Source organism: Carcharhinus amblyrhynchos, chromosome 9, assembly GCF_965287045.1.
Source record: "Carcharhinus amblyrhynchos chromosome 9, sCarAmb.v2.hapA, whole genome shotgun sequence".
Taxonomy (NCBI): Eukaryota; Metazoa; Chordata; class Chondrichthyes; order Carcharhiniformes; family Carcharhinidae; genus Carcharhinus; species Carcharhinus amblyrhynchos.
In genome coordinates this window covers 99,917,649-99,942,761 of record NC_137332.1, presented here as the reverse complement: position 1 = coordinate 99,942,761, position 25,113 = coordinate 99,917,649, and the positions used below count along the sequence as shown (strand labels likewise).

At 41.7% G+C, this 25,113-nt stretch overlaps 2 protein-coding genes across 2 annotated transcripts; both read right to left on the bottom strand.

The window, feature by feature from the left end:
• Positions 1-3,101: 3,101 nt before the first annotated feature.
• Positions 3,102-4,523, bottom strand: LOC145348485 (muscarinic acetylcholine receptor M2-like). Its single transcript, XM_080196672.1, has one exon. It carries the CDS (start codon positions 4,521-4,523, stop codon positions 3,102-3,104), a length of 1,422 nt encoding a protein of 473 aa, XP_080052798.1.
• An 18,219-nt stretch (positions 4,524-22,742) lies between these two features.
• LOC145348484 (muscarinic acetylcholine receptor M2-like) lies at positions 22,743-24,158 on the bottom strand. The gene has a single exon (XM_080196671.1). It carries the CDS (start codon positions 24,156-24,158, stop codon positions 22,743-22,745), a length of 1,416 nt encoding a protein of 471 aa, XP_080052797.1.
• Between the last annotated feature and the right edge of the window lie 955 nt (positions 24,159-25,113).

The window sequence follows — 25,113 nt, the reverse complement described above, 5'->3', positions numbered from 1 at the left end:
CAGAACTTGAAGTGAATAATTCTTAAACAATTAACTTCTCCAATCATAACCAAATTTGCTTCCACATTTGCTACTCATCTGTCATTTGTGAACCCATCAGCAACGTATGGCAACGCAGTGGCAAAATGGTGAGCACTGTGCCACCCAACGCCAGGACCAGGGTTCATTCCCGACTTGCATCACCGTGTCGAGTTCACACATCCTCTGCATGGTCTTCGTGTGCTCCAGTTTGCTCCTATAGTCCGAAAGATGTGCTGATTAGGGGCATTGGCTATGCTAAATTCTCCCTCAGTGTACCCAAACATGCACCGGAATTTGGTGACTAAGGTATTTTCACAGTAACTCAATTGCAGTGGTACTACAAGCCTACGTATGACACTAACAAGTAATAAAAAAAAACGAATACATGAAGGAGACAAGTATACAAAGCTTCTGGGAATATATTGCCAGGGAAATGAAAATAGGGTGCAGATGGATTTGGAGAGGTTAGTGAATGGGCAAGAACTTTGCAAATGGAATATGTTGTAGAAAATATGAGGTAATCCGCTTTGGTAGAAGGAACAGATGTGAGCAGTATTTCCAAAAGGGTACGAAATTAGAAGCTGTGGATATGCAAGAGAACTTTGGGGTGTTCTTGTCCATAAGACACTGAAAACTAATACACAGTTGCTGCAGACTAGTAGGGTGGCTAAAGGGATGTTAACCTTCATCACAAGAGGATTTGCACACCTGGTATGCCCACATGGCTTATTGGTGAGAACATTAGCAGCTCTATCCACGAGAAACTGGGGAGTTGGATTTAAAAGGCTCAATGGTAGAGAGTAAGGATTGACGTGATGTGTTTAATCAGCCAAGGACTGTGCGCATCCCTAGATAGTTTAACAGTTATTTCCCATGAACAATTTCTCATGAGAATGCGGATGTGAGTTACATTCCTGAACCATTGCAGTCCATGTACATCCACGGTGTTGTTCAAGATTTGGACTGGGTGACAGTGAAGGAACTGTTATATATTTCCAAATTAACACAGTGAGTGGCGTGGAGTAGACCTTGAATGTGGCGGCTGCCCTTGTCCTTCTAGATAGTACTGGTTACATGTTTGCAGCCTTGATGAGTTCCCACATGAATTTTGTAGATGGTACCCATGGCTGCTACGTACCTCAGTGGAGGGAGTGAACTTTTGTGATGGGTGCCAATCAAGCAAGTTGTTTTGTACTAGATGATGTCGAGGTTCTTGAGTATCCTTAGAGCTGGATTCTATTGGGCAATATATTCAACCACACTCCTGGTTTGCACCCCAAAGGGAATGGGTAGCCTTTTGAGAGTCAGGAGATGAATTACTTGTGGCAAAGTTCCTAGCTGCTGAATGGCTATTGCAGCCAAATATTTATATGGCCAGTCCAGTTAAGTTCCTGGTCAATAGGCAACACCAGGATGTTGATAGTGGGTGATTTGGCGATGGTAATGTTATTGAATGAAAAGTAGCATTGGTTAGATTTTCTCCGGTTGGAGGTGGTAATTGCGTGGAAATGTGTGAAATGAATGATATCTTTTGATTTTATTTTCTTTATTATTGTCACATGTATTTGTATGCATTGAGAATATTGTTTATTGCGTGCTATACAGACAAAACCATTCACAGAGAAGGAAATGAGAGAGTGCAGAAGGTAGTGTTACAGTTATAGCAAGGGTGTAGAGATAGATCAAACTAATGCAAAGTAGGTCCATTCAAAAGTCTGATGGCAGCAGGGAAGAAGCTGTTCTTGAGTCAGTTGGTACGTTACCTCAAATTTTTGTATTTTTTTTCCGATGGAACATGGTGGATGAGAAAGTGTCTGTGGTGTGTGGGGTCCTTAATTATGCTGGCTGCTTTGCCGAGGCAGCAGGAAGTGTAGACAGAGTCAATGGATGAGAGGCTGGTTTGTGTGTCGGATTGGGTTGCATTCACAACTTTTTATAGTTTCTTGCTGTCTTGGGCAAAGCAGGAATCATATCAAGCTGAGGTGCAACCACGAAGAATCTGTAAAAGTTGGTGAGAGTCGTCGTTGAGATGCCTAAATTCCTTAGTCTTCTGAGAGACGAGGAGCATTGGTGGACTTTCTTAACTATAGTGTCGGCATGAAGGGTGGGTGTGGAAGAGGGGGCTGTTGGGGGGGGGGTGGTGGGGGGAACCAGGACACCTTGTTGGTGATTTGGACGCCTAAAACCTTGAAGCCCTCGACCATATCTACTTTGTCGGCGTTTCTGTAGGCAGGGGGCATGTTTTGCACTTCCTTCCTGAATCGATGGCTATCTGCTTCGTTTTGTTGACATTGAGGGAGAGATAATTGTCACTGCACCAGTTCACCAGAATCTCTATCCCATTCCTATAATATGCCTTGTCATTGTTTGAGATCTGGCCCGTTACGGTGGTGTCATCAGCAAGCTTGAAAGTTGATTTGGGGCGGGGGGGGGGGGGAAGCGGAATCTGCCACTTCCCAACATCAGTCTAGAAATTTTTCAAAGCTGTCTACATTTTGACACAGACCGTCCTTCGCATCTCAGGAGTTGCAAACGATGCAGGCGTCTGTGAATCTCCCCACTCTGTCATTAAGGTTGAAGGAAAGTAAACGATGAAATAACCGATGGTGTTTGGATTGTTGGGCAGTAACCTGAAGGAATCATGCAGTGATTTCGTCGAGCTGAGATTACTGACCGCCTACAACCACAATCAACTTCTTGCAATATGTAATGACTCCAACTAACATAGACTTTTACCCCATGATATTCATTGGCCCCAGTTTTGCTTGGGCTCATTGATGTCACATTCATTCAAATGCGGCCTTGCTGTCAAGGGACTCACTTTGATCTTTCCTCCTTGGTTCGGGTCTTTTGCCACTGCTTGGACTAGCGTTATAATAGGGTCAGGAGCTGAATGTTCCTCACAGAACCCACACATCACAGTAATCGAACATAAAGCAAATAAGTGTCTAATATCATATTTAGTACTATCAATTGACCAATAATTTTCGCAATAGCTTACATAGATTTTCAAATGCAAATTACGAACGTCACCAACATCAACGTGTACAGAGAGATCACAGATGTGTTTGCAGCTATCTCTATCTTGCTGTACGGATGTTCCTGTACTGACACAGTAGAAGATGCTTGAAAGTTTTCTTGAAGATAGGATTACACAGTGCGTAGCATGCTGGGTTGATCGTACTGTTGACATAAACGAGCCAGTATCCAGTAATCCAGACTGTGTTGGGGACACAGATTGAACAGAACGTGTTAATAAGCACCATGGCAAAGTATGGGCTCCAGGTGATGATAAATGCCAGGAGAATAGCCAGGATGGTTCGAGTCACTTTCTCTTCTCGAGATCCTGCTCCCTTCTTTCTGATGTTCAAAGGGACATTGGCCATTGTAATAATCTTATTGTCTCCCCTGTTTTCTCTGTCATTCCCATTATTACCGTTGAGAGCTGACACTCTTTCTGTAGGACCACAGTCATCACTGGATGTAGCTTTGCTAACTATCTTTATGATCGAGAGTTTGGAGTTCTTCATTGTGAAAGTGTCTTGATCATCATAAACACTCCTGCTCCCTTGTATGGTCTCTTCATCCTTCGGGTTTGATTGTACAACACTGGGCGATGTTGATTCATTGGGGAGACACTTCTCTTCTGCTTGGTCACACTTATTATTTGTTATTTCACTAGTTATTTTGCCATTTTGTTCTGTGACATGTGCCAACAGGTTAGGGCCATTTGTTGTGTTGTTCTTATTTTGTTTGAGTATTTTGCTCTTGATGGAACTGCAAATAACAGCATACTTATTCGATTCAGTTTTCTTGTTATCCTCTTTTACACGACTCTTGCTAGCACGTGATATTTGCACGTACAAAATCACCATGATGATAACAGGGAGATAGAAGGCAGCTATTGCAGTGACAAAAGTGATGGCTGGATTTGTGAGGAACTGCACATAACACTCACCATCACCAACTGTCCGCTGCCCAACGATGAACTGCCAGAAGAGAATGACAGGGACCCACAGGATAAACGACAGCATCCAAGCCGCTGCAATCATCATTCCCGCCATCCTCACTGTTCTATTTGCTGGGTAGGTTAAGGGTTTTGTCACGCAGAAGTAGCGGTCAAAGCTGATGATGAGAAGATTCATGCCAGAAGCACTACTGGCAACATAATCGACAGCAAGCCACAAGTCACATACCACTGTGCCCATCGGCCAGTAGCCAGTCACCGTGTAAATTGTGTATAGGTTCATAGAGAATACACCAATAATCAAATCAGCACAGGCCAAGCTGAAAATAAAGTAGTTGTTAATGGTTTGCAAGTGTTTGTTTACTTTGATTGAAACGATGACTAGAATGTTTCCAATAACTGTTATCAGGCTTAAAGGTCCTGTTACAATCACAATGAAGACCACTTCGATCATTCTGTAAGGACTCTCTCTTTCCCCACCAAACACGGCTGTTGGGTTGCTGAGAGATTCATTTGCCTCTGTTGAGTTTCCCATCAGTCCCCTCTGATGTGCAGTAAGTAATGACGGGTCCTGAATATATAAAAAAAGAAACAGATTTCACGTTTGTCGAAGTTAAAAGCTAACAATAACTCACTGAAGCTCTATCAACAAGAACATAAAAAGCTATTTTTTTTAATCAACTTGAATATGTTTGTCAAGAGTGACTTGGTTTTAATTCAGAAGCATCTCATTGGCTTATTACTATACAGTTAATTATGAATTAATAGTTAATTACTTTTGTCGAACTCAATGAGCGGCAAGGAAAACATGTCTCTGAGACTTTTAGATTCAATGGTCCAGTACATCTGGTTCAGACATTTTTGCCCTCGTCAAATAATTACCTGTTCAGGGAAGAGTACTTTCACTCCTTTAATTTTTTTATGTTAATGTTTCCATTCAACATACTCACGTAAATTATTACAATTCCTCTCACTGAGGTAAGTTTTGCGAGAAGAACAAATGTTACACAGTTATCCCTCCCTCATAGAAAGAATAACCGAAAGGTACAATTAATAATCTAGCTGTAAACTTACCTTTCTGCTGAGCGACCATAGTATGATATAATTTGGAAAGATGGTTGAGAGTAAGGAAGTTAAACATGAAACCGGGATATTAAAGTTGAACAAATTAAATTATGAAGGCGCGAGGGACAAATAGACTCAAAGGGATTGCGAAAAAAAAGAAATGCATGTCAGTTCATCGGCAACAGCTGGTCTTCACAGACGTATTATATAATTACAACGCTTATACATTCCTTCAAGTTCCAACAAAAAACAGGAGTTAAAAAGAGCCAGCTGACAATGGCTGACAACAGAAGTTCCGGATTCTGCGGTACTAAAGGGAAAGACCTGAAAAGTTTTTAGAAATCGTTATCAACTTAATGAGTGCGAGGTTTGTAGAATTAAACAAATTACGGCAAAGAAGCTGATAAATAAAGGGACAACACAATGTAAATACAATCTCGCAAAACCCACACAAAACGGAATGTAAAAAAAAATCGGGAAGTAACAAGAAGGTGATTGACAAAGACAAATGTATGTCTCCATTACAAACTAACAATCAATAGAACGGCAAACGGAAACAAATACGCCATTCCCAGAATTGATGAACTACACTCTAAGTTAGCAGCAGGTAAGTAATTCATCATCTGGATATGACTATCAGCATTTGGAATCAAACAGCGCGTCAAGGGAGCACGTGACAATCAATACCCACAAAGACCTCCAACGTTAGCCCCAGTTGTCTATTGGAGTTTCATTCCTATGTGCTACTTCTGCAGTAAACCATGGAGAGTCTTCTGCAAGGAGTTCCATGTGTGGTCATATATATGTAAATAGTGTTCTATACATGTAAATGGTGTTCTCATCACTTGACTGCATGAAGATTAACTGTTAGCAAATGTCGGGATTGTGTTGAAATGCCTTATGACGGCAAGTGTCTGTTTGCAGTGGAGAATGACAAGGCCCAGTCAAGCAAAGATGCACTGGCACCCTGCAATGCGTCAGAACTTAAGAATTCCTCGGAACATTAAACTATTAGCTATTTCTAACCTAATCTGTTCACCATGCTTGAACCACCCCATCTGTTGCTGACGAAGAAATATCAGTTATTAGGGTTTTGAAAGCAAACACAAACCTTTGCAACAGCAAATAAACTGCTTGAGTCATCGTGCTTTCTGATTCAATGTGAACCAATTGGTGTTGACACGTGACGCTTCTAACTAGAAGGATATAATCCCATCCAATGGGGGACAGGTCAGAAAGGTTTGTTAGCTATATTTCAAGAAAAATTCTACTGTCAGCTGAAAAAAAAGCACTGACAGTTGTGTTTGTTGTAAAAAGTTTCAACAATACCTTCACGGGAGATATTTTTCCGGTGTCCGACCATAAGCCGCCAGCGAGGACAAAGCTATCCCAACTATCGTTTCAGCAGGAATCACACTTGTACTATTAGCTTATGAGTAGACATTCATGTATTCCCCTGACTCGCGTATTGCTAACGCAATCAGCCATTAACGGTTCTATAACAGTTAATGTTATCGTTAAGTTTCTTGTGTTGGTCATCTGTGAAAGATAAAGGTGTCATAGTAATAGGTGACCTAAGGCTGTTTTTTTTTTCGTTTGAAGGGGAAAGCTAACTGGTGATGATTTAACCTGAGGATTACCACATCGCATGCCAGGGGCAAAATTGAGAAGATGCGATTTTATGAACAGACTCAACCAGATTTTTTAAGGAAGCATACAAGAGTTTGAATAATGTACTAATCGGCTTTTAACTGTGTATTGCGTTCATTATTGTCTGCTACCACATCGTCACTATCCCAGAAGAATCAGTTTTGTGCTTAGCCAATGACAATATTCTCCGTTATGATTTCAACTTTTTTTTTAATTGCTTGCTCATATGTTACAGCCTAGCTCGTGGTAGTTCTAAATTGCGTATTTTGCCATCTGTAAATAATGCATTTAAAGTGAAGGGATTTTGTGTTTAGTTTTACTTATTGGTTTGCCCTCTGTCAGAATAGTTCAATGCAATTGGCAGCCTAACTTATTACATGGCACCTGGAGATTCCCTTGAATGGTGCCAAATTAAAGTTGGTACAGGGAAAGGGGAAATCCACGGCACAAACGTCACTGGATTTTTGGGGGTCAGCTTCCTTCCAGCTGATTCCTTCCATGGGCCAGCACGAAAACATGCCAGTCACATAAATTTAGAGCAACAATATGGGCTTGAGGATGGCTGTCGGATGTGACAAGTGGCAAGTAATATTCATATTAGAAAAATGACAGAACATGACAATCGCCAGCAAGAGATAATCTAACCATCATCCACTGATCTTCTATGGCATCACTATCGCTGTACCCATCACTATCAACATTCTGGGAGGTTGACATTGCACAGAAAATTAACAGGGTTCATCATTCAAATTCTATGGCTTAGAAATAAACAGGTCAAATACTGCTAATCTATCTCTTGATTCCCGAAAACTTGACCACCAAATACAGAACACAAGTTGGGCTGTTGTGTAAGACTCAGCATTTATGTCAACAACATTAAATAAGCTCGGAGCCATCCGGGAATTAGCAGCCAACTTAAATGACATCGCACCCATCAGTTCAAGCACAGTCCATTCACCACAACTCATAGTGGCAGCTGTGTACCATCTACGAGATGCGCTGCAGGTACTTACCAAAGGCTCCTTCAATTGCAGCTGTCAAAGCCATGACCACTAGCATCTAGTAGGCCAACGTCAGCAGAGGTGTGCTAACACCACCATGGGTGGTACAGTGGCACAGTGACTAGCACTGCTGCCTCACAGTGCCAGGCACCTGGGTTGGATACCTGGCTTGGGTCACTATCTGTGTGGAATTTTCACATTCTCCCTCTGCCTGCGTGGCATTCTTCCGGGTGCTCCTAATTAGTCCCACAGTCCAAAGACGTGTTGGTTAGACGCATTAGCCATGCTAAATTCTCCCTCAGTGTAGCCAAACAGGTGCCGGAGTGTGGCGACTAGGGGATTTTCACAGTAACTTCATTGCAGTGTGAATGTAAGCCTACTTCTGACCAATAAATAAAGCGTGTAAACGTGGAGGTCCCCTCCAAGTCGCTCAGCATTCTGATGTGGAACCATGTCGACATTCCATAGCTGTTCCTGGGTGATAATCCACAAGGATCTTCCATAACAGTATTGTGGGTGTATCTACACCACATGGACTACAGAGGAAACACAGGTTCCCACCACGCTGTCAGTGAATTACAAAGGTTCGAGTCTTGGCATGACCGAAGCCTTATTTAGGGAAGTATTTGTCAGCAAATTAAGATTATGGAAATATACAAGGGAGTGGCAAATTGCCAGGGCATGCTGATCAATTTACACCACTCCTCCCCTTGTCTCACACAATGAGGATCTCACCATCTACCCTTCCATTAGTGGTACTTGTTTTGCACTTCAAGAGGGAAATACTCCCAAGAACAAAAGTTACAATTCGGAATAAGCACCCTTTTAACAATGTAAATGCCCAGAAAGAATCTCCAAGCTAGGGGATTGAGACTTAACATTTTAGATTATTCCTTGTCAGTCCAAAGTTTGGCTTGACAAAATGTACCCTGGTTTCACATCTATTTTTATGCTATGTAGCAATGACATGGTGCCACTTTTTTACCATGATAATTTCCGGCTCTATGTGCTATCATTTTAAGTTGAATCGAGTTCGATGCTTTGAAGAGGTATTTGTTCCGACTACATTACGTTATCTGTGCTATAGCCATTTTAAACTATCAGCAATGTGCTTATTTTAGTTGATGAGCACAACACTAATTTTACGCGATACATGTTGTGATTAGAGGGCATTTTACATCGCTTAAACAACACAGGCAGGTCATTCAGCCTAACCAGTCCACATTCATGCTCCACTTGCGCCTATATATAAATTTATATACATTTCTAGGATGCGAGTATGGCTGGACATGCTAGTACTTATTGCCCAAACCTCACTGCTCTTGAAAAGACGCATTCTTGAGGCACTAGCAGGTGATGTTGTTCCCGCGTTCTGTTACTCTTGTACTTCTAGATGTTAGAGGTCATGGGTTTGGAAGCTGCTGCCGCAGGAATCTTGATGAGTTCCTGCAACGCGTATTCGGGATGGGAAATCTCTATCATTCACCTCAACTCGCAGCCGTGGGTTCCACCTTGCTAACACTCTGTTCTTTTTGAATTTCTTATTGGATCTGTTGCTTGCTTCTTACGTTGATGCCTGTGAATGCGATTCTGTCCATGAAATTAAACGTTTTTGGTGTATCTGTTCAATGACAACGCTTAAGCATTTTTTTATTAATTGCGGGTGGCACGGTGGGACAATGGTTAGTACTGCACTGCTCTCTCATAGAGCCAGAGATCTGTGTTCGATTCCTAGCTGAGGTCTCTGTCTGTGCTGAGCTTGCACGTTCTCCCCATATCTGCGTGTTTTTCCTCCGGGTGCTTTGTTCCATTCCACCGTCCAAAATATGCGCTAGTTAGGTGCATTGGCCATGCTAAATTCTCCTTCAGTGTAGCCAAAAGGTCACTGGAGTGTGGCGACTAGGGGATTTTCACAGCGACTTCATTGCAGTGTTAATGTAAGCCTACTTGTGCAACGAATAAGAAAACTTCAAAGAGAGAAAAAAAACGTTTTTCAGTGCATTGCTGCTATGTCCAATATCTGACAATATCAACCTAAGGCAGTTCAGTTCCTCTACTAATTTCCATTTTTAAAAAAATATGGCGGCCAGAATAGTCAGTCGCGCTCTGCAGGGAGTCAACCTAACGTTCAATACAAGTTTACCATAACTTCCCTAATTTTCAATTCATTTCCCAAGAAATAAATCCTAGTGCTTGATTTGCGTTTTTACAGCCTTACTCACCCGTGGTGCATTGATTGTTGATGTGTGTGTGTGTGTGCGTGTGTGTGCAGACTGTTAATGTGAGTGTTCCTACTCCGAAATTCCTTTGATACCTCAATAACTTCAGAGTGAAATCAATAAGTTCCATCGTCACCTGGTAGAGATATATTTCATTTGTTGTTTCTCTTTTTCTCAAATGGAATTTCGTGACGATTGTGAACCTACCTCGAGATCCCAAAGCCTTCTGGACTGTTAGCTTCAAATAAATTAGGACACTCTATTTAAGTCCAACCAACAACTGCCATGTCACATTTTTCTATTTCTATTGCCAGTTATTTATCTACAGTGCAAGATTTTTAATGCCCTCCCATGATTCATTTCAGACCACCTCAGTGCAGGATATTGCCTACAGTTCCTCACACACCCCTCACCCTGGTCCACACACACATGCACACACATATACACACACACCTTCAAAGTGGGCACGATTGCTTTAACAAAAAAAAGACAACATTTACTGTTAGGTCTCAAAATGCTCAGTTCTTCAAATCATTTGATGAATGTAAGAACTTGAGTGACAGTATAGTTCACCAGATTCTTCAACTTGTCTCTGAACTTGTTCTGAGTCACGGCATGAATACAAAAATGCATGCAACAACTCAGGAGCTGCAACATGAACCCTATTTCCTGTACACAGTAAGGCATCAATACAGACTCATAGCCTAAGAACCACACACGAACCCATATAGAGTAGGCAACATATGTTGACCATAACAAGATGCAATTCCAAGAGAAAACAAAGAATAAAACAATGGATTTCCTTCGATTCTCCATCTCTGGATTCCTGGGAAACTCCGCATTGTTGAAAACATGGAGTCTTCTCTGTGCTCTTCTGGCCAAAAAAATATGTCCAACCATGAAAGCATTGAGCAGCGGGATGAGAAGAAATGGGATTCCTGGACTGAGAATGTAGTGAAGAAACTCAACGAGTGACCAGACTTTTGGTTCAATAATAGTGCTTGGTACATTACAAAGCCAGTTAGCGTTCCACAGCCAAGAAGGATCTGTGAGCATGAAATACAATATGATGCCCTTTAAACAGCTCAGTGCTGTCACAGTTCCAAGAGCAAAAAATGCAGTTTTCTCTGTGCAATATCTAATTTTCAGCTTCTGACAAGTAACTGCCACAAATCGATCAAAGGTGAAAGTGACGGTGAAACAGATGGAACAGTCTCTGGTGACATGGAGCAGAATCACGTGAACATTGCATGTGGGGATGACATGCCCGACAAGTAAATTCTTCTGATCAATAATCGGAATGTGTCTTATGATCATGTTGGTTATAACAAACAGTATATCCACCGCTGCCATGGCCACCAGATAACGTGTAACGCATTTGGAGAGTCTACACTTTCCCCGAGACAGGATCACAATTGTCATTATGTTAACTATGAGAAAGAGATACAAAGAGGGACATTATATATCAGGCTTGGTGCAAAGTTAACAATTAGACTCTGCACTTACTGAGGTATGAAAATATTTGAAAAACTCCAGTAGCATATTAATCTGTTTCTACTCTGATTTGATTTGATTTGATATATTATTGTCACATGTATTAACAAACAGTGAAAAGCATTGTTTCTTGCACTATATAGACAAAACATATCGTTCATATAGAAGGAAATGAGAGAGTGTAGAATGTAATATTACAGTCATTGCTAGGGGGTAGAGAAAGATCAACTTAATACAAGGTAAGTCCATTCAAAAGTCTGACAGCATCAAGGTAGAAGCTGTCCTTGAGTCAGTTGGTACGTGACCTCAGGCTTTTGTATCTTCTTCCCAAAGGAAGAAGGTGGAAGGGGAAATGTCCGGGGTGCGTGGGGTCCTTATTTTTTTTTGGCTGCTTTGCTGATGCAGCGGGAAGTGTAGATAGAGTTAATGGATGGGAAGATGGTGAGTCTGGTGTGTCATTCACTATCCAAAAGACTCATTCGTCCTCGTTGACATGGAAGGTGAGTGCTTACACAGACAATTCGTCGGCAAGTTCGTGAAACTATCACGACTAGAGGCCCAATGGCTACTGTGACTCTTGTGATTAGTGCCTATCAGCTGTGCAGAGAGACGACCAACTCCAAACATACATGGACGGTCGATATTGTGCGGTGTCATGCTATCACTTCCTCAAACTCAAGAAAGCTTCCAGCGATATTTTTAGCCCTTCTATTCTGGTGATTTCTCATGGTTTCACTGACCTATGCTTTTCCTACCGACACAGAAGAAGTGTAGCCCCACACTCAATCAGGCGGGAAAATCCTAAACCAATCTAGACTGAAATTCAACGCAACAATGTGGCATATCCTGAGCAGGGAATGTCTTCACACTGTAGATGTTCCATTGGTTACACACTCACGCGATCAGCTTCAAAGGTTCATTAATCATTTATACCGTTTTCACGTTCTGTTCACACTCAGCATCAGAGTCCATTATTCTGCAGCTATGGGGTTCAATGCCGAGTCTCCCCTCTGTGATCAAACTCAAAATGCAGTACTTAAAACAGTCAGAGTATTCTGCTTTCTTGGATATGTGATTACTGAAAACCAGTTGCTTAACGATGAGCTCGGCAAACGCATTGAAAAGGCAGAAGTCAACTTTGGTCAGCTAACGAAAGAGGCACAAAAATAAACAGACTCTGACCTACAGAATTAAAATGTTTTTTTCTCAAGGCCTGTACCCGCATGTTATGGTTGTGTCGCTTTCAGACATGTCCAGTTTACGGCTACTAAGAATAAAGACTCCATATTTACTATATGTCAATTTATGCTTTATCGTTAACATCACGTCAGAAGACAAGCACGTTAATAAAGTCCTTTCTAGTGCAAAGATCAGACGTTTGTTGTCACAAACCAAGCTAAGAAGGATATGCAGTGGCGTGTGCACAGGTTAGAAAGTTTTCACATCCCTGAGGATATGCTAGATAGGGAGGAAGCATATGCCTTTTTACAGAGGGGACAACTATATCCAGTTGAAGGATACCTTCGAAAAAACACGGAAGTCCTAAACATGTAAGACAGGGAAAGTGAATATCTAGCCGAAGATTGATGCAAATAGAGACAACGGCTGTGTTCAGAAATTTGCCATCATGACAGCATGTGGTTTTAGAGCCATCAGATCTGAAAAATAGGCATCAGCAGAGATAACCCCGCAAAAAACGGCAAGTAAGTCATGAGTGACATTTGAGGCAGACTTGCATTTCCAGAATCTGCTCCTTTTCTCATTCAGAAGAGTGCAGGGCGAGCGCTTGTGCTGTCATAGTGGTATTGTCGCTGTATTAGAAACCACAGAATCAGGACATTTCTCGGGGGAAACTAGCACGAATCATACCACAGCAGGAGTTGCAATTAAAATTCTATGGAAAATCTGGAATTAAGAGCCTGATGATGACCGTGGAACCATTTCTACTGTCTTTAAAAACCACCTGTTTCATTAATGGCCGGTTATATACAGGAATCTTCTGCTCTTATCTGGTCTCAGTTATATGTGACATTAGACACAGAGCAATGTACTCGACAGTTAAATGCACGTTTAACGTCCAAGAAAAACTCAGGTAAAGGGCAATTAGGGATGTGCAAAAAAAAATCTGGCCCAGGCAGCGACGGTCACTTCCCATGAAAGAATGAAAAAAATGAGGACAATATTAACTGTTGTGCAGACACACTATCATCTAGAAGGACAAGAGAACAGGCACATGGAAACATCACTTTCCACCCAGGCACCATTCTGCATGCACATACTTCACATGTATAGCTCTGGTTTAAAAGTTGAGTCACATTTCACTTTCACAAGGGCTACTAGTAATGTGAAATAAGTGCTGACCTTGCCACATACCAAAATAAATATTAAAAACAAAACATGGTTTCATCCGACCTCACCAACTGAAATCCCATCCTTCACTGATGTAGGGATGTAAACCCAAGGTTAATTTTCAACTGTACCTCTGGCTGTGTTATTTGCTGGCGTCGTAACTATCATTAAACAGAGACAATAGTTCATTTGAAATTGATATTTGGGGTGAAATAACACATGCAGAAGCATGTTTTACTTGGGAACTGATAAAGACGGTTGAGGATACAATCCTCTATGTTGCAGTTAGAGGGTTGGAGTGTTGCAAAAAAAGGATGGATGATGAGTAAGATGTACAGTTAAAGGGAGAAAGAAATGCTGGAAAAGTATGGGCTGCAATGATGTACTGAGTCCCTTCGCCGTGATAAGTAACATAATTTATTAAATTATAATCTGTAGCATTGTTACCTTCAGGAGGTAGTGGCTAATATTCGATGAAAACAATCATCAAATAAAAGAACATTCAGAGGACTGGTATTTAAACCATTAGAGGAAACAGGGTTCAATATTTCTCTGTGATATGCCAGAACACACAGATTGCTGCTAATTAGCATCTTCATGTCCATATACAACAATTGATTTCCAATTCCTAATCTGTGTTGGAAATTCAGAAGTTATTGCATCCTTCAGAAAAATACATCAGTTGGGTCAAATGATAACAGTGAGGATGTGTGAATCACTCAGATCAGAATGAATGGACTGCTTTATAACAATCAAATGCAACTAAAACAACATTCCTGAACAAATGGAGTTCATTAAATAAATGATAAAGCAGCAATGCAGTTGGATACAGTTTATAGATTTAATACCCGGTTTTAGACACTTACGTGGAACGCCAATAGCAACCAGGAGAGGATAGTAAGTCTTTTCCAAGTCAATGATGAACTTAATTAGCTTCCATTGGTCCATTGTTGTGAAGTCACTAAACATTATTCATTTCAGAGATGATGCACCCTCTGACTGGAAGAGATGTAACACATTGAATGGCGCCCCTTATTAATATCAGAACAGCGCCCTCCAGGGACACAGTTTAGTTCCATGGAGAGTGATATTAAGTATAGTGACTGAACAAACAGATTTAATTAACCCCCATAATCCATTGCCTGTGTTTGTGCAGCAAATACTTGATAATGTCTCAGATTTGTGCCATGTAAATGTCACAATGTCTGTCCCTCTCCTCAGCAAAGTGTACCCGGTATCCAAATCAATCCTCATTCTCAGGCATCTGTCTCATTAAATAAAATTGTATCATCTTCCGTACCCAACTTCCTGTTATGCAGTCCGTGATCGGGCCCAGGAAACTATGCCACATTTCATGCAGTTGAAGACATGACCAGGTAGAAAGCTGTAGCTTCTATTTGCTCTTCGCCCGATTCACAGCTAGCTGAGACTTCCAGTTATGCCCTGACGTCTCTTTAAAAACAGGTGCCATGGTAGTCAATGACTCTCTCCCAGTTGTCTATCAATGTCGTCCATATACATGTTTCATTTTCGGGTGTCCCCATCATGTTAGTTTGGGTGTTCATCGGATCGCGAGACAGTGAAAAATTCACTGTCCTGAAAGTATTTAAATATGTCATTTCTTTGTGGCACTTTTTTCAGCAAGGGTCTTCTTGCACACATCATGTCAATTATTATCCACTTAACAAACTGTCCCGAAACTCCGGGTGGATACTCTTAGTCAATTCCTTCAGCCTGACGAGTGTGACACGGACAATTATCATTTCCCCAGTGTTCAGCAAGGAGGCCCTTTGACTCTTGCTGCAATCACCACAGTCGCGCTTATTCTGCTATCAAGTCTCAATGTTTAGGCAGAATTTTCCCATATTTTCACGCAGTGTGAAGCGGACGGAGAAACTGGTTTGTTGCTCAATCGTAGTGCTGGCGGGTTTTGCTGACATTTGTTTCCTCTCGCTTCTCGGCATGTTTCGGGTAGGCGGCGGGATCTTATGATCTTGCCGTATTTAACGGGGTTCTCCGTTGAATGCATTCATAGCCGCTGGGAAACTGGGTTATGCCTTCGGTGGGACTGAAGAATTTGACCAGGGTGAACGGTAGCAGGGTTTTGGTGTTACACAGGAAATCTTGGGTTTTATCAGTGACACATGGAATTTGACTACATTGAGGCTGATTGCTTCAGTTACTAGGAGCTCCAGTCATATGCCTTCTCAACATCTGTACAAGCTCCAATTTAGAGAGGAAAAGAAAAGTATGGATCCTGCTGGAAAGGCAGGATAATACGGTGATGAAAAAATGCATGTGGCACACTCGACTTTATCAATCGAAATATAGATTACAAAGGCAGAGAGGTCATGACGGAGAAGTATAGATCGTTCATGAAACCACAGCTTGAGTATTGTGTGCAGTTCTTGTCGCCACATTAGAGGAAGATGTGATCAACTGGAAGGGGTGCGGAAGAGATTCACCAGAATATTGCCGTGGATGGAACATTTAAGCTATAAGGAGAGGTTGGATAGTCTTGTACTGTTCTCTCTGGAGCAGAGAAGACAGGTGGGCAACCGGATTGATCTGTTCAAGATGGTGTGGGGGATTGACAGGCTGGATAGGGAACAGCTGTTCCCCGTAGTTGACGGGTCAGTTACGAAGGAACAGCAGTTAAAAGCGAGGTGTGTGGGGTTTATGGAGGATTTGAGGGAAAAAAAAACGAGTTGGTGGTGAAGGCCTGGAAAGCACTGCCTGGGAGGGTGGTGGAGGCGGGACGCCTCACACCCTTTAAAAAAAACGCCTAGATGAGTACTTGGCACGCCATAATTTTCAGGGCTGTGAGTCAAGTACTGGCAAATGGGTTTAGGTGAGCAGGCCAGGAACTTTCAGTGAAAATGAGCCGAAGGGTATTTTCTGCAGTGTAGTCATCTGTGCTTCTTTACCGTCCGATACAGAGGAGACCCCCCAAGAAGGTCAGCAACCCAACATGGACGTCATTGGCTGCACATGATAAATGCCAACTCCCTGCACTGTTGGACGAGAGTGCAGTACACTAACAGAAAGAATGATCTCCTCTGCTCAGCTAGGATAAGTCACTCGTCTGTTCACCCACTCTCACACTCTGGCCTGCCACATGACCTGCTTATACTCTCCCCATTTTCCCCCCTTGCGGGAAATGCTCTCTCACATCTGAAGGCGAGGCCGAAGTCCGACTATGTTCGAGTTGAAATTCCTCATGGAATCTGAGGAGAAAACCGTCCGGCTTTCCGGAGAATGAGAAGATTGCATTGTGTTCTTAGGCAAATCCAGATGGCGAACACGTATGAAAGGAATAGTTACCTTTCCCAATGAACATCACTATTTTTCCCGTCATTTGTGCTGGCCTTATCTCATTAGATTTCTCCACTGATGGGCGACCTGAGCTCGCCCCCTTCTTTCCCCTGAACCACGTGGGAGGAAACACATTGGCATCATTATCTGCTCACCCACTCTCACGTTTAGGCCCCAAGTATTACTTGGCTATTTCCTACGACACTAAGGAACAATTAGCATGGCTAATCAAGTTAACCCACACATTTTTGGACCAGTGGGAGGAAACCGGAGCAAGCAGAGGAAACTCCTTGTGTCACGGGGAGAACGTGCACACTCCACACAGATGCTGGTATTGAACCCGGGTCCCTGGCGTGGTGGGGCAGCACTGCTATACACCTTGCCGTCTGGGGACCAATGCTTAGCAACCTGTCCTTTTTCGCATGGGAGCAGGTCACATTGCTTCAGTCCGGGCCCCGTGGATAAAATACAATACCATCTAAAGAGTACGGACTATAAAACGGCTCACGTTTACAAATGTTCAACAGGGAAGAAGACATAACTGGATACTTAGAGAACTGAGGGACAAGCCCAGTGGTGGAAAAATTGTCAGACATAATCCTGAAAGATTTGTACTTTGCTGTTTAGAGAAGCTAGATAAGTAAAATGAGTCATTCTATCATGGAATCCCTACATTTCAAGCGAGATCATCCAGCCCATCGAGTTTGCACCAACTCTCTGACAAAGTATGTTATCCAAGCCTTATCCTCGCCCTATTACTGTAAACCCATACATTTACCATGGCTAATCGATTAAACAACCCATCTTGGCTACTGAAGGTGCATGGTAGGGAGGTGGCGTTTCTTAGCTGCGCCCACGGGATTGCGTGGAGCAATATGTATATAGTCCAACTAGGAAGGGGCCACATGAGACCTGATTTCGGGAAATGAGCCCGGTCAGGTGATCGACGTTTCAGTGGTGGAGCATTTTGGGATCAGTGACCGTAGGTCGTAAGTTGTAAGTTATTTATGGATAATTATAACAGTAGCCCTCAGTTGAAAGTATTAAACTGGGGGAAGGCTTACTGCGACAATATTAAGCAGCGACTGGGAAAATAGGCTGCGGCAATGGTTTGAGAGTAAATTTCACTGTCATATGGGAATATATTAAATACCAGTTGATTCGAATTATGGACCAGCATGTTCGAGTGAAAATAACGGATAAAAATCACACGATTCGGGAACATTGCATGATAAGAGAAATTGTAAGCTTAGGTAAAAAGGAAAAAGGGGGTGCACGTAAGGTTTTTCAAACTGAAGACAGCCGGAACCTTCGAAGAATATAAAGAAAGTAGGAACAAACTTAAACAATGAGCTAGTAGGGCTAAACGCGGCCATAAATTATCATTAGCAAACAGAGTTAAGGAAAATCCAAAGGCATATGTGTACATAAGGAAGAAAAGGTTTGCAAGGGAAAGGTAAGGGGCACTCACGGACAAAGGACGAAATTTATGAGTAGAACAGGAGAAAGTGAATTGGACCCTTAATGAACATTCTGCATCAGTATTTACAAAGGAAAAAGACATGATGGAGGATGAGTTTAGAAAGGGATGCAGAGATATTGTAGGCTATACTGACATTAAAAAAATGGATATTCTGAAAAGAAATAGGTTCGACAGGTCCTCAGGATATGATTGGATATGTTCGAGAATACTGAGGAAAGCAAGCGAGAAAATTATTGGTGCCTTGTGAGAAATCTTTCTTCTTTAGTCACAGGAGAGGTCCGAGGGAAATGGAGAATAGCCAATGCTGTTCTTTTGTTTAAGAGGTGCAACAGGGATAATCCAGGAAATGATAGGCCAGGAGCCTTAAATCACTGGTCAGGAAATTATTGGAGAAGATTCCTATGTATAGGGTTTACTCACATAAAAAACTCATTAGCGAAAGGCAGCATGAATTTATGCGAGGAAGATTGCGTCTCACATACTAGATTGAATTTTTAGGAAGGGGCAAAGATGATATATGAGCACAAGGCGGTGGAGATTGTCTGCTTGGACTTTAATAAGGCCTTTGACCTGCTCCCTCCTGGCAGGCTGATGAAGAAGGCAAAGTCATATGAGACCTGTGATGAACTGGTAGGGTGGGTGCAGAACTAGTTTGGTCATAGAAGACAGAAGGTGGCGGTGGAAGAATGTTTCTTCTTTCACTGGAGATTTGTTATCAGCAGTGTTCCACGGGATCAGTTCTGGGGCTCATGTTGTTCATAATATCCATGGAGAACGCAGGTGGTCTGATTATGTTTGCGGATGACACAGAGATCGTGGGACCTACAAATAGTAGGTGGATTGTCTGATGATATAGCAGGTATAAATAGGCTGAAAAATTGGGTAGAGAAACCACAGATGAAACTCAATTGAGGCAAGAAAGGGCTGATGCACTTTTGAAGGTATAGTGCAGGAGGGAAGCATACAGTAAATGGCTGAACCTTAGAAACATTGACATATGACAGAATCCAAACCCACAGTTTTCTGAAAGCGAATAAAGTAGTCAAGAAAGTATATGGCATATTCCCCTTCATTTACATTCCAGAATACTTAAGCGAGTAGTCATCAAAATAATGAATGCATTGGTGACCTTCTTCAATGTCTTTCAGACTCTGAAACCGCCACTACAGATTGGAGGGTAACTACTGTAACCCCACTATTTTTTTTAAAGGAGTAAAGAAAACATGGAATTTTGGACCAGTAAAAATTCTAGAATCCATTATCAAGGATTTTGTTGCAACACACTTCATAAACAATTCTAGAATTGGGCGCAGTCAGCATGCATATACAAGAGGGAGACATATACATTGACAAATCTGCTAGAATTCTTCGAGGTGCAACTCGTAGACTTGAGGAGGGGGCACCTTTGGAATGGTTTTATTTGGACTTTCAGAAGGCCCATGTAAGATATTAGCGTATATAACTAAAACACATGGAATTGGGGGTCGTGCATTGAGATGGGTAGAAAACTGGTTGGCAGACAGGAATTAAAGAGTAGGAATAAACAAACCTTTTTTTTTCCGGAATTGTAGGGAGTGATCAGTAGGATACTGCAGGGATGGGTGCTACGACTGCAGCTTTTCACAATATATGTTAATGATTTAGATGAGGAAACCAAATATGATATCTCTAAATTTTCAGACCACACACACCTAGGTGGGTGGGTGAACTATGAGGATGAAGCAGAGATGATTCAGTTTGACTTGGAGCAGCTGAGTGAGTGCACAAATCCATGACAAATACAGTATGATCTGGATAGCAAAATCAGGGAGATATGTTATTATCTGTATGACTATAAATTAGGAGAAAGGAATGTGAAATATACCTGGGTGTTCGTATACCAGTCGCTTAACATAAGCGGACATATGCAACAACCGGTAAAGAAGGCTAATGCAACTTAGCCCTTCATAGGAAGAGGGTTCAAGCAGAGGGACTGAGATATTTTGCTGCGATGATATACAGCTTTGGTGAGGCCGCACGTCATACGTAGTGTGTGGTTTCCTCCTTATCTGAGGAAGGGTTTTCCTGCTATAGAGGGAGTGCAGTGGAGGTTTACCACATTGATTGCAGAGTTGGAATGAATAACATTGAATCGGTTATGACTATATTCAAGGGAGCTTGGAAGATAAGTGGGATCTCATAGAAATGTATGAAATTCCATCAGGGTTAGACAGATTAGATGGAGGAAGGATGTTGCCAATAGTGGGATTCAGGTTCAAAAGATATCTGAATTGATGTTTTAACTATCCCAAACAGTTCTGAATCACCGCTGTGATGGGTACAAGGGAGCTCCTATGCATTCTAACTTCCGCCGCAGGAGAACGGGACCATATTGAGATCCTGACCAATATCAATTTCCAGGACCTTCACATCCAAATCGCCCTCAATGTGACATCCACTTGGATGGGAAACTACAGCCAATTGTTTATGCTTCACTTTCCGTTAATCCTGCCTGGCCTGCTGAGTGTTTCCAGTACTTTCTGATTTAAATTCGGATTTCTGAAATGTGCACTATCTTACTTTTATACTGAGAAAGAAAGGTTAATGGAAAGGAGTCACAGGTCCTTGGAGCCAAACTCGTTGCAGTCTTCTGTTTCTTACTATCAATATATTGAAACCTATTAATTTAATAGAGGAGACTTTTGTCAAATATTTGAGTGCACCAAGTTTGAGGCAGATAGCCTCTCATTGGAATGTCAATCAGCATTCCGAAAAATAGAATGCAATACTCCTAAAAAAAAGTCATTATTATCCACAAATATTCTGGATGGGGAAGGGTATCTTATTTCCTATTGTCTTTTTATTTCTCTTCTCTGGCTACTCCCTTTTGATGTTTTGCTGTATTTCGGGCGCTTAGCGTTATGCTTTGATCTTTTACAGTTTGTTTTATGACTAGTTAAATGCCCACACCAATGTCTAATCCGAACATGAAAAGGTAAGTTCCCTTCTTCTCTACCGACCCACTCAATTAAACACTTTGAGATGATGAACAACATTGGCAACTTGATATGCAGTGTAAAAAAAAACGTGAATGTGCAGGAGGATTTTGTGAGATGGTTTAACGAATATTTACTGTCCACTACATGAAGTTCTGTGCCACCATTGGAGCGCTGCCAAGATTCTATAGATTCTACACTGACCTGAAAGCAGTTATGTTTGTTTGTTGGTACAGTTGTTTTATATACCAGGGAAGATGGACATTGCTGGCTGGGCCAGCATTTATTATCGATCTGTAATTGTCTCTTGAGAAAATGAATGCCTTCTTGAATCTCTGCAGTCCATGTGATGCAGGTACACCTGCAGTGCTGAGAGGAAGGAAGTTCAGTGATTTGATCCAAATATATAGAGAAACAAAACACAGGAATTCATCAGGACATCCAATTTGGTGCTTTGGCATCGGCCCGGGCCATGGACGTGCATGTTGTTAAATAATCAACAACCGTCTGTAGTTCCAAATAGAAATTGTTATCTTCCCAAGAAAGTTTTTTTTAATATGAAGCAACAAGCATCTAATCAACACAAAAATATGTTCTGAAATAGTGATAGCTAATATCTGTGCAAGAAGCATCAAATGAATCAAGGAATCAGAATCACTTATTACACTACGGTTCTTCAGTCCTCAACCTGAAAAAAGGTTGTTGGCAATAATTTGGCGATCCATGATTGCTTTACTACCGTTAGCAAGCCGAAATTCCACCTACCCCCTCCCCTGCGCCCCAACCCCTGTCCGCTTCATACATAAGTCCCCATCCTGCTTCAGCTGGAACAGCAAAATTGCGAAATTGAGCTAATAGACCTCCGAAAGTTACATATCAGGGTTCAGTAATATTTTCTATTTTATTTAGTGTTGTGAAAGTGTGAACATTCCTCACTAAAAATGCTTCTGCTATATTTTCGGATGCCTAAATTTCGGGTAATTGCATATTCGAGTTCATACATACACTACCACAATTAGCTTTACTTATAACAGTCTTTACAGATTTATGTCATGTAACTCAAATCTACTTTCAAAAGTGCATGCAATAATGTGGAGTTGACCAATTATGTAATAGAATGCGTATACATTTTGAATGTCCATAATGGAAGTCAATATAATCAATATATATAAAGTGTTCATAAATTGGTGCCGATGGCTGTTGCTATCTTGTTGCAACAATATTCTTGTACTGACATAAAAGAAGATGCTTGAACGTTTTCTTGAACATAGCATTACATAATGCATAGCATGCTGGGTTGATGGTACTATTGATGTAGCAGAGCCAGTATCCAATAATCCAGAATGTGTTGGGAACACACATTGAACAGAAGGTGTCAACGAGTACCATGACGTTGTATGGGGCCCAGGTGATGATAAATGCCAGCAGTATGGCTAGGATGGTCTTAGTCACCTTTTTCTCTCGAGATGCAGCTCCCTTCTTCTTCTTGGCAGGGACATTGGAAAACGTAACAATCTCATTTTCCGCTCTGACTCCTCTGGTATTACTATTCCTGCTGCCAATACCGCGCATGATACCTGTTATGCTGCCACAATCATTCTTTACAGATGTTCTAGCTATCTTCATGCAAGAGAGTTTGGAGCTGTCCATCCAGAAAGAGCTTTGTGTAGTAGAGATGGTTGTACTCTCTTCTGCCGCCCCTTTCTCCTCTTCCATTTTTTGGACCCCACTTGGGGATTTTGACTCATTATACAGTTCCTTATTCTCTTGGCTACAATTGTTAATTATTTCTTGTCCAGTTATTTTGCCATTTTGCAGTTTGACATGTGAGAAATGAGCCGAATTATCTGAAATGTTGTTTTTGCTTAGCCCCATTGTGTTGCCCTTCGCTAGAGTGTGTGAAATGATCTCCTTGCTTGACTCAGTCTCCTGTGTATACTCTTTCACTCGGCTTTTACTGGCACGAGATATTTGTATGTATAAAATCACCATGATAACGACAGGGAGGTAGAAGGCAGCCACAGCCGTGCCAAAAGTGACAGCTGGATTTGAGAAGAACTGTATATAACACTCACCCTCAATAACGGTCCGCTCCCCTACGATGAACTGCCAGAAGAGGATTGCAGGAGCCCACAGGATAAACGACAGCACCCAAGCAGCTGCGATCATCATTGCTGCCATCTTCGCTGTTCTATTTGCTGGGTAACTCAGCGGCTTTGTCACGCAGAAGTAGCGGTCAAAGCTGATGACTAGGAGGTTCATGGCAGATGCATTGCTGACAACATAATCGAGAGCGAGCCACAAATCACATACCACTGGACCCAATGGCCAGTAGCCCATTACAATGTAAGTGGTGTACAGATTCATGGAGAACACGCCAATAATCAAATCAGCACAGGCTAAGCTGAAAATAAAGTAATTGTTAATAGTTTGTAAATGTCTGTTTACTTTGATAGAAATGATGACCAAAATGTTTCCAATAATTGTCACCAAGCTTAAACATCCTGTCAAAATCACAATGAAAACCACTTCGACTGTTTTGTAATGACTTTCTCTTTCAATATCGAACAAGCCTGTTAGGTTGCCTTGAGTTTCATTTATTTCTGTTGAGTTTGCCATTATTCCTCTCTGAGGTGCAGTTAACACTGACGAGACATAAATGCAGAACAAGAAATTAAAAAAAAAAGAAACAGGATCCAGAGCTTCAAATTAAATTGGATGCTAATTGAAGTTCTACAAACAAGAACATTGAAAGGAAATTGTAAAATTCGAAACTTTTGTCAGAAAGAACTTTGTTCTAACCAGGATCAATCCCATGTGATAATTCATGAACAAATAATTATGAAATAATAGCTAATAACTTGATGAGGGTCTTTGCCAACATGTCTCCTTGTTTTATATTTATTGATCCGATTGTTCTGGGTTAATTAACTTTGCTCCTACCACATTGGTAAAGCAAAGTCACAACAGCCCCAAAAGTCCACAGACTGTTTTCCCCTTTGAGGGGAGAAGCTGACTGGTGATGACTAAACCTGAGGACCACCACACCTAAGGCGAGGAGCAATGTTGAGGACGCTTGCCTTTGTTCAGCTGGTATGGGAATTGAACCCGCCTCATTAACCAGCTGGCCAGCCAACTGAGATTGCAACGAAGGTTGCCATCGCAGGATGGCAGGATTTTTGAATGAGGAAGGGATTGGTTCTGACAGGTTCTAGCTTGATTTTAGAAGAATGAAAGGGGATCTAATAGATAGGGTTGGGAAGATGAATGGAATAATTATATTTCCCCTGACTGGAATATCTAGAACAAGTTGCAACAGTCTCAGAATGATTGCATCGTCCTGTGAAATAAGGCAGTTTTAAATCACATCAGAGAGCACTTCAGATTTCTCCAACTGATTCTGCATCCTCCCACTAGACATCACTTCCTCAGTGCTGATTATCCTGAAATATTCTCCTGGTGCTGATTCTCTGATTATGCAGCTCCTCTTAACTACAGCTCCCTCCTCCTCCTTACCACCCCCCCCCCCCAACTCCGCCCCACCCCACTACAGTCTGGTACTCCTATCCTTATT

Excerpts from the sequence above, each read along its gene's own strand:
- LOC145348485 (XM_080196672.1), bottom strand. The coding sequence starts at position 4,523 with ATGGGAAACTCAACAGAGGCAAATGAATCTCTCAGCAACCCAACAGCC.
- LOC145348484 (XM_080196671.1), bottom strand. The coding sequence starts at position 24,158 with ATGGCAAACTCAACAGAAATAAATGAAACTCAAGGCAACCTAACAGGC.